Source organism: Anopheles stephensi, chromosome 2 (assembly GCF_013141755.1).
Source record: "Anopheles stephensi strain Indian chromosome 2, UCI_ANSTEP_V1.0, whole genome shotgun sequence".
Taxonomy (NCBI): Eukaryota; Metazoa; Arthropoda; class Insecta; order Diptera; family Culicidae; genus Anopheles; species Anopheles stephensi.
The window spans coordinates 10,056,541-10,066,915 of record NC_050202.1 but is presented as its reverse complement, the minus strand read 5'-3'; the positions used below and the strand labels follow the sequence as shown (position 1 = coordinate 10,066,915).

General features: G+C 42.8%; 1 protein-coding gene across 4 annotated transcripts in view; it reads left to right on the top strand.

Moving 5' to 3' along the window:
• The first annotated feature begins 59 nt into the window (after positions 1-59).
• The window catches only part of LOC118503859 (atypical protein kinase C), a 110,917-nt gene continuing 100,601 nt past the window's right edge, over positions 60-10,375 (top strand). For 2 of the 4 annotated variants that reach the window (XM_036037589.1, XM_036037583.1), the window contains exons 1-3: positions 82-950; positions 4,127-4,713; positions 4,789-4,909. In XM_036037589.1, coding sequence (XP_035893482.1) covers positions 4,534-4,713; positions 4,789-4,909 — 301 coding nt within the window. In that variant the 5' untranslated portion in view covers positions 82-950; positions 4,127-4,533. Of the gene's footprint in view, positions 951-4,126; positions 4,714-4,788; positions 4,910-10,375 lie in introns of all 4 variants that reach the window. The other 2 variants (XM_036037586.1, XM_036037585.1) reach the window with 2 other exon arrangements.

Sequence of the window (10,375 nt, the reverse complement as noted above, 5' to 3'; positions counted from 1 at the left end):
ACAGTCCAAACGTCTGACACTGTCAGATGGTGGTGTGCAAACGTCTGCCACAGGCTAACGTCACCTGTCAGATTGTGCTTTATTCGTCGCCGTCGGCCGAGTATTTTGTGTTGTGCGCGTGTTTATTCTTTTTTCAGTTTTGTGCATGCTAAATTGTTCCGGCATGTTTGTTTCGCTATCGTTAGTATCGGAATGCGGCGTGTTTAATGCGTCGTGCATGTATTAAATCGAAAGCGGTTACGCGAAAAAGACGCCACAAGGCTAGCAGTATTCGTTGCCCTCCACAACACATATCGTCCCATTCGTTTGATGTGTGCGATCGTAGAGTGCATTGCCGAGCGCGAACAACGGATTGCACTGCATCGCTTTCTTTGAGGTGCACAACAGAATCTTGATTGAATTTCGGTTCCGGTGTGTGTTACGGTACAAATTTCGGTGCGTTTCCGGTTTTCTTCGGCAGGGTCCCCCCGTGTGACGCATTGGTGGCTGCGTTTGTGCGTTTGTGTGTGTGTGTGCGCGCCTAGTTTTGGTGAGAGTACCGTTTTGATCGTTGGCCGCCGTGTTGCATACGTACGAAGAGCTCTGAGCACAAGGTGTCACAGTGTGTGGTGGTAGCATTTGTTTACACTAGCGACCACGGTCTTTCTGCCTTTCGGATAAGGGAATGGTGATAAAGGGCATAAGCCCCCGGAGCGGTCATCGTTTTTGGTGCAAGTGAAACGTTTAGTGTGTCCGGATTTTGTTAGCAAAATCACGAAACGAAATGATTTTTGGCTAACGTCACAAGCAGGGTAAATTTATCTAGTAATCATCGTTTGCTGAAATTTAGACTGTGCCGGTGATGGTGAGCAGTTTGATATTGACCACCTGTTAAACGCATCCGAACAAGCGTTGTGACGTCATCCCATCGGAACATTGGACGCGACGCGGTGAAGAACGCATTCAAGGTGGTAAGTAATAGTCATCGTAATAGTAGGCGAAGATTACCAGCAACTAACTACTGCCCCACGAAAAAGACTCATTTCAGCGGGCTATCTTAGAAGCCATTTTTTATGGGTCAGTTCCTACCGTTCCGGTACGGTGCATTGTGCTTGCCTCTGCCACTTGTGTACAGAGAGCAACGCCTACTACGACTGCTGGAAGATGTCGTACGGTGTGCGTTTGTTGGTGTGTGGGATTCGTTCCATCGCTTCACAATGGTTTGTTGTGATCGATGATGAGTCAGAAAATTGCATGAAATTATACGGAAGCAGAATAGGGCTGATCGACAGCGCACTGAAGGTATTCCAGTCGCCTGCTAATTGCTAGTATACATAAAAGACGGAAGAATATTAATTACAAAAAAAAAAAACCATTCCCAGTGAGAGTTGATCACGGATGGCTATTGTAATTATTGGATAAATGATTGATATTGTCTGCACAAGGGGCGTTTCGTTGACCGAGAAGGTAGCGGCGTAGATCTTTACAGGGCAGGATCGGAAATCGAATCCCGTCTAGACCGGTAAACTAACCGAGGCCTTTCGAAGTCAGTTTTAGGTTACTCGATAGTATTTTTCAAAGTTACTTGAGAGAGGACCAAAGAGCCTTATCGCTGTACACGTTGCACCCGCAAATATCAGAGCATTCGTCCAAAAAAATACGAATTTCCTGAATAAGATGGGCATTGTTATACAAAAAACTCCCAGTCGAAAACGACCGTGTCTGAGCCACCCTCCAAATGGAGAAAAGACAATAGCAGAGTTTAGAGGCCAAGTGGAAGATATTATACGAGGCTTCTTATGGAGTTCGGGGACTTCCAAAATGATCGAATCTTCCAGGACCTCACAACCTGCTAATAGGAAGACATTCCTTGGGGCCTCTTGAATGCTCGGGGTTCCCATCCATCTACTAAGTCCTGGCTTGGCTTGGTCCGTCCAAGAAGAAATCCGTTGTGAAGAAATATCCTTCCGATAGTGAAAGCGTTTTCGATAGAAGATACTCTCAAATCACCAAAGTTTTTCTTGGAGATTCTAGAGGATCTTTGACCGTAATGTCACCCCAGAGATGAGAGCCACTGTTTCCATGGAAAACTTCTCCAACGTTGATTTCGATTGTCATCAATAATTTCAATTAATACTGACCAGAGCAGTTCCCAGCAAAGCTAACCATTTACTCGGTCTTTTTATACTGCAAACCTTCAGTCTTCCTGCAGTGACACAATCACCATCAAATGGGTTAATTTTCATTTCTCGCTAGACGCTCTTCTAGATCGCGTGTCACCGTGCAACAATATCCATTGCTGCTAAAGGGTACAAATGGCACACATCTGCTGGAAGGCAGTTGGAAGGTGGCGACATATCCCCTTCGAAGCTCCACCAACTTTCCACTGCACAAACTCCCAACTCGAGCTGGTACAGTACCGGGAGTGTAATTTATTTTTCTTGCCTGCTAACCTACACACATTCAGGCATGCACGGATACATACAAATGTATGCTAGCTGTACGCAACAGCGAGTGTAGATGAAGTGCAAATAGGAAGCCACACAAAACAGAATGAAACTTAAAGTACCGGTACACATACTGACTGGCTGGGCTGGGGTACATATTGCGGTTGCAACAACGCTGGCCCGTTCGTGTTGGGTGGCTTTGTGGGAGTGGGTGGGTGTTTTATTGACCCGGCAAAGAAAGATAGTTCTTCTTGCTGCCGATGGTTTTCATCGCGCATTTGTGCTATTGGTTTTTATGCACACACAGACGATAAAGTGCCTGTTGCCCGCCTGTTGCTAACATTCTTGCTACAGCTGGCCGCATAAGAAAGCATTAGAATGTAAACGTTATGCGAAGAAAGAGAGAGAGAGAGAGAGAGAGAGAGACGGAGCTGATGGGGAGAGTGAGACTGGAGTGAGCTGAAGCGGGTGCCCATAATTAGTACTCCGTTTTACAGCAGGGCCACAGTCCAAATTTTTGTGCTGGTAATGTTAGCTAACCCTTGAATGGACCTGTTAGGAAGTATGATCATGGTTTTCAGTTTATTTTCTCTTAAGTAGGTGCAAGAGCTAGCTCAAGTTTCAAGCTCTTCGGAATGGATTATGAGTCCGTAGGTGAGCTGATTTTTTAGCTCGAACAGGTTGGAAGCTGGACTACAACTCGCACAACCTGATTTAAATTACCTTAGATCAATTTCACAATTTAGTAGAGAAAGTGGCTATAACTCTTTTTAAGGGGTTCGGATAGCTCTTGGATGTTCTAATTCCTTTTCGATACCATTAACGCTTTTTAAACAATTATATTTTAAACTAGCACAGGAAATGTTAAGCATTCTCAGCCCTAGAACGCTCGAGTAACAGCCTCATCCCTCAAGAACTTCCAAGAGCTCGCACAAGCTCGTAAGTGACAGCTTCTCAGCCAGCCAGCCAGTGAACATAAAATATTTACAATGTCTGGTTTCGGTGATCACTTCTTAATTTATTTCATTTGTTTTAAATGAAAATATCAATCCACTCAAGGGTTAGTTCTACGGTTATCTGTAACGTTATTCATCATGCGCTGGTGGGACCGTTCCAACAGCAGTATTATTTGAAAATGTTCACCCATTCTGGGAAGCAATTCACGGTTATCGTTTGTTGGTTTAGTACGCAGATTTTCGCGCTGTTTCGTTCACAGCAGAGCACACCATCCGCATCCTGCTGGTGGGTGGTTTGGTAGCGGTATGTTGCAGCGAGCGAGAGATTCGCCATTAAAAGTAGCTTGTACACGCTTTTACGGACTACATCCATCTGTACGTAACTTGTGCGAATGGTGGTCATGATGAAAGGGCCTAATTTTAGCGAGTTTTATGGAGGCCTATTTTCGGTATTAGTTATCAAAGAGCTTTTAATGTTGTGTACCGTGTATGGTTCTTAGCGGTATGGAGAAAGCTGTTTTGTGAATACATGAAAGTTGAACTTGGTTCGTTGAATTTGGTCTTAAAATATTGAAAAAATAGGATCATAACAGCAAAACTCGTTAGTCGGCGAAAATAGAACACAGCAATTAACATTCTAGTGTTAACCCGCATGTTAGGCGAACATTCTACTCTTCAGCATTTGAATATTGCCTACCAAATGTCTAACTCGGTTTCCGTATTTTATTTTCCTTTTCATTTTAGGCCTTTTTCCATCGGAACACCGGAAGACTTCACCACGTCAGCCCGTCATTAGATAAGAGTGACCGTGTGTGTGTCATTTATTTGCCTGCGCAACTTCGGCGGGAACGAATGCGATTATAGAACGCACACCTGTTGGACATGGTATTTGCACAGTGGCGTAACTCTTGACACTGTTTGATGTATCATTGACGGGACATTGAGGAAAGCATATCTAGACTTAAAAGAAACGAAGACACAGTATTACTCTTACACATCAGTACACTCGAATCTCTCATTCACGGCATTAGTGATGTTACTGTGCGAAACAAATTGAATATTAAATCGGGCGTATTTACAAGGCATTTCATCGCGGAAAGTATTATTCTTCAGTTGTTTTGTGGGCGTCAAGCTAAGAAGTTGCCACCACGATGCCGATCCAAATCGCTAACGAGAGCAACAACAGTGGTGGCGGAGGTGGCGGCGGGCATGAGATAAAGGTGAAGATCGCGTACAACGGTGAGGTGATGATCACCTACATCGATGAAAGCATTTCGTACGAGGGTCTCTGCCGGGAGATGCGGGAAATCTGTCGATTTTCGCCAGATCAGGTAAGAAATTTGAGGAACAATATGCTTTATGGATATGGATGATGAAGTATCGTTGTGGTGGACTCGGTTTTGCAGGTGTTTACGATGAAATGGGTGGACGAGGAGAATGATCCTTGCACTATCCAGTCGGACATCGAGCTGGACGAAGCGATCCGGCTGTATGAGGTGAATCGTGACTCGGAGCTGGTTATTCACGGTGAGTGTTTGCGCTTAAGATTTCACGTAGAAGGATTTAATGTCGAACAGTCATTATTCTAGATCCAGAGCAGCACATAACTGCTGCAATTACGATATCATCTGAGAGCTTTGTCTGAAATTTAGGAGCCTTGGACATTGCTAAACTGTTGATTAATATTAACATGTGTATCGTTGTAGTATATCGGTGACATAACCTAATATTGTCAATCGCCCTCTTTCGGCTTGTAGTACGTACCAGGATGTTGCACCCAGTGGGGTCCTCATAAAACTCCTCCTGGTCCTTTCTTGATGCTTCCCACTACCGCCACAAAAGACACTCATGGGTGAAAAATTTGAAATGGAAAATTGCTCGTTTATTTGCTGTATGAAAATCATCCGGGCCACGTTGTTTTACGCTGTCGTGTGTCGCGTTTGAGGGTTTGGCTGTTGCCGTATGGAGGACTACGGGAGCTTGGACTCGTTGCCATGAATAAATATGAAGCTGCTAGACACAACGAGCCCCCGAACGCAAGACGCCAAGCAACCATCCGTCTGCCGAATATATGCACCCTCATTGTACATAGTACAGGCACCAGAAGTCCGGTTTCTTTTTCGCATTCCCACCCGGATATGGTGTCTCCTGGGTTCGGACGCTGCTCCACTTTTTTATGCAGCGTGAAGGAAGCCACCGGTTTATGTTTATCCTTTTTCCCTCCCCCCTGCTCGACTGTAGCAACCAACAAAGGCACTTCTTTTTTTTTTGGTTCGGTGTACCTGGATTATGTGTCCAACAAGGACGAGTTTGGGGACAATAGTTGTTCATGAGGGCGCGTCCGTACATATGTCGATCCTTCGCGCTGTGTACTGCCGCCCCGAGTCTTGTGTGTTCACCTTGCTGACCATTTATAATCTCTTGATCCCTTTTTGGATGTGCATAGTTTGCATATTTTGCTTGCCACTTGCACGGGCAGCGAATTGTTGGAGTCGGGTTCGGTTACGGAAGTTTTTATTTTGGCCTTTTTCTTTGGCATCCGGCGGGGAAGATTGCAAGAAGCTTTTGTTTAGAATTTCTCTTTTATTTCGTGGATGTGCTTTGGAATATGATGCTATTTACGATTATTTTTCTTTTACTTTATAAAACTCTCCCCAAACCGGACCGGAAAATCCTGTAAAGAGCATAAAAAACCCATCTATTAAATGGAGTTTGCTATGGAAATTGTATTGTATTTCTCTCAGTTTTCCGGCCAAACGGCCAATGGCTGTGTAGCAGACTGGTAGTGTGTGTTCCAGTTTGGAACGATCTAGGGAATCAACTGCGGATCACGTATAATGGTTGATGGCACAGGTCACCCAATCCCATACATTTGATGGCCAGAGCATGCTGTACCGGATTAAAAATTTGAACTGGTCCTGCGGTGCCTTTCGATTTCTTCTTTGGAATGTCTCTTGAATGAATTTTTGGCTGAAACACTGGAGACCATTATAATGATAACGCAAGAGAGAACTCTCATTTAATATTTCCACCATATCATATGAAATTTGCTGGCAGTAAGATTGACTCGATGGATTTGTAGAGGCATTTCTTCTTCTGTTTCTTTGGTTGTAGGAGGTAGAACCTCAAATAAGTTTTAATTTGAATAGTCTTGATGAACTTCATGAAAGCTCAAGCTCATGAAAATTTGTTAGAATTTTTCTCTAACGCTCGAGTTTAACAATAGACACCACAGGGTGTTCACATTTTCTTGAGATCCGTTGTGAGGTTCTTTGTTTAAGAACTGCTTCCGGCTATCCAACGTCACTTGTCGGATATATTCAAGACATCCGACAAGTGCGTCAAGACATATGGATGGTTTTCGAAAATCAAAATGCGTTATCAAAAATATGATTCAAAATGAGAAGAATTTACAAACAAAATCTTAAACTTGAAACAAAGGCTTTAATACCAAACAATCCACAATCAAGATACCGCGTGGTAGTAATTAGTTTATATTGCTGTAATAAATTCCGCAAACAATAATTACCCTTCCAATTTCCGTGCTTCCGATCGATAGTATGTAAATGTCGCCGAAGCAGAAGCACTTGTACGATAAGACATCTCGGGTAGGTCTTATCGCCGGCTTAAGCTAGACAAACCAGTGCATTGATATCGTTCCAAGATCTAGGCTAAAGAAACATTTACCCGACCGATAAGCTGGTGGCCCAAACTTATCGCGCGGGAACATGTTGCCCCATACCCAATGTAACGGCTGGCTAGGGGCGTCAACTGTGTTAGTCGACGTTGTACCTAGCCAAGAGTCGTTACAATGCCAAAGTTGCGACGGAAAGACGTTACGTGATCATCGAGCACAGTTTTGCGGTGTCTGTCTGTGGGGTGAGCTTCAAGCTTGGTGTCGTTTTTCGCATGCAGATGCAATCGGTGGTTTGCTAGTGCTGTACGCCTTACATTACGGGGTCCTGACGCGAGCTCTGCAGAGGAGCTTCTCAAGTTGGTTGAGGTTGAGTGTTTGAAGTGCAGATTGTGGCAATGTGAGAAAGGTGAAACGGTGCGAAAGTTTTCCAGCGGTTTTATACAATTTGGTGAATGCGTGTGAAATGTGAAATTTCAATGTCATTCGTGTGCGTTGTCTGTGGCTCAAGATTTTGAATATAGAAGAATTTGTGGTTGAAGAGTGGTTTCGTGTCCCCTACTTCATCAACTAACGCAACGAAGTAACGATGGCTGCTATCTACAGTCTGATAGGCGAGGTGAAGCTGATAAAAAATCTCCAAATGCAACAGGCAGAAGGCGAGTAAATGTTTATCTTACTCGTAACTATAACATCGCGAGGGCTCGGCCTGCACATTTCAGACTTCCATGATTTAGTTTTACCCGCCGCTGGATAGTCAGTCCTGCGTATGTGGAATTTAGTAATGCTTATTAATTTTAATATATTTTTGAACGTCATGATGTAATTTTGTGGATACGTTTGTGTGGAACTCAGGAAATTTCTATCTGGAAGCTCTCGGACCGCGAAGTCTCCATTAGTTTGTCTACAAATCCTACCACTGTGTCCTCCTATAGCTCTCTGTTGTGGGATATGATATGAGGTTTTCCATAATAAATTCAACTGCGTGGACACCATTTAAGATATCAGCTTCAAGCCCGCAAACCTCCGGAACGATGTGCTGCTTTATGTGTGTCAAGCGTGCGTTCCTGTATAAAGTGGACGAATGCATCGCGCGCTCAAGCAAAATAAGCAAATTCGCGCCCGCAGCATAATAAATGGCACAGAAAACTATCCGGATGTGTTTTTTTTGTTGCCGGTTCGGCCTGGGGTTTTACGGTTTTGATTTCTTTTCCATTTGGATGATAATTTAAGGATTTTATTTTCCGGATTATCTTCACCGCGCGCCAACCGACGACGCCGACCGGTGGTGGCTGGTGGTGGTGGTGATGTTTTGCTTTCATTCTGTGGTTTGCCTTGGGGAGGTTTATGTCGTCGCACTGTTTCGTTTTCTTGTGCGGGTTGTTTCTGGGTTTTTGTGTTAGCATTTTTTTTACAACTGTTTCGTGTGTGTGTGTGTGTGTGTGCGGGCTACTATTATATCACTAGCGCCTGTCGTAAACCGATGGCGCCTGCCTGAGGATATTTTCCGCTGTTTTTCTTTTTTGTTTTTTTACCTTTTCTTGTATGTTTTATACACTGCACTTAAGCTTTTCTCGCGAAGGACTTTTGTTTTAACGCGCGGTGCTAGAGGTTTATGGGTTTATGGTATTTCTTCTCGTTTTTAATTTTGCCATTACACTGGAGTAGAGTTTGAGATGGTGGTGGCTGGGGCGATTTGCGGGTTTGTAGTTTTTAATGTTTCCTTTTTGATTTTTATGTTGGTTTAATATACAATTCCTTTTTCAGTTTATTTATTGCCTAGTATCTTTACTGATGTTGGCTTGTTTTATTTTCTTTTTTCTTGTTTTCTTTTTTTTTATTTTTCCTTTTTTCTTGTTTTTTTAATTTTCCTTTTGTTTCTAGTTTTTTGTTTACTTTTTAATTCTGTTAGTCAATTTTCTTTTCTTTTATTTTGTTTTTTTTTATGTTGTTTTTTATGTATAGCGTTTAAAGTACTTATTTGTTTTTCAATCTTTTTTAAAAACAATTGTATGTTACTTATTCTTTATGATCTTGCACTTTTTATTGATTTGCCAGTGTTTGTTAGGTAAAAAAAACTTTTTCAGTTAATTTTTGGCACGAGTTTTGCATGACTGTGTGCCACTCTTCCGCTCTAGTTGTTTGGCACAAATTTGTTTTTGGTCTAATTGCAGGGAGAACTAGTTCTCTCTCTCTCTCTCTCCGCTTGGTTACTGTGTTTTGATAATTTATATTCATTTTGGTCATTTTATAGTTTGTTATCAGACTTATTCATAGCCCAATCAGCCTTTTTTGAGATTCGAGATTCGATACCCGTGTTTGGCATTAGAAAGACCGGTTCCACTGCCGTCTAAGCTTACGGACCACTTCCTCCGGGTTTCGTTGCGTTCATTGTTTTATTATCATTAGATGGAACAAGTAATTTATTTCAATTACGAATAATTTCACTTTTTATACTTTTTTCCATATTTTACTCCATTTTTGCGAGGGAAACAGTCAACAAAAACACATCCTTCATGGCAAGAAAAAGCTTTTCAAACTTTTGTTTTCTCGCTCATCACAACCGATCTTCATGTCCGTAAAGCTCGCTGCAATCTGGACCCGAGCACCATATTTGGTGCACCTTATGTTTTCTTCCTCTTCTCAGTGCGTGGTTCTTTATTTCTAGAGGATTATCTTTCCCTTTAATGACACTGTTATTTCACCCGAGGATCTAGAAAAAAACAGCTAGACGGAATAAATAATTTTAGAATTAATGGAGTGGAAACTATCCCATTCTCGTCGTAAATAAACTAAAGAAAATCACGCTTCTTTTTATAGTTGAGTAAGGTGAAGATCGTCCACCGTACTCACATACTTGAAGCAACAGCAAAAAAAAGTGGAGAGCGAGTAGCATGACGATGCAATGAAAGTAATGCATTCAAAACCATATTTGGTTGTCATTACAACCGCAAGCATGTGCCGTATGGTTGCCAGAGTAAAAGCTCCCCCGAATAAAAAGGCTTAAAAGGTGGACGAATAGACCGGCGATAGTGTATAGTACAGCGCGCGGTGGGTTGACATTAGGAAGGTATTTAAATAAGTTCGCCCTTAGAAAACCTCGTTCGAATTCAGTATGCTGCTCGGTGCAAATTTCCACATCATTTGTGGCACGAGTTTTTTGGTTATCCAAACCCCCGTTTTCCCTCCCCATGGATTGCCCTCTCCTGCTCGTTTGTAACTTTTATAAAACGAAGCTTCCAGTTCATTCCCCAGATGGGAAATGGTTGACTGTCGCGTCGGTGTGATGCAGGTGCGACTGCTGTACACACCGTTTGCAGCGCCACGAAGATAGTGAGATGCACCCGGGTGGAATGTGT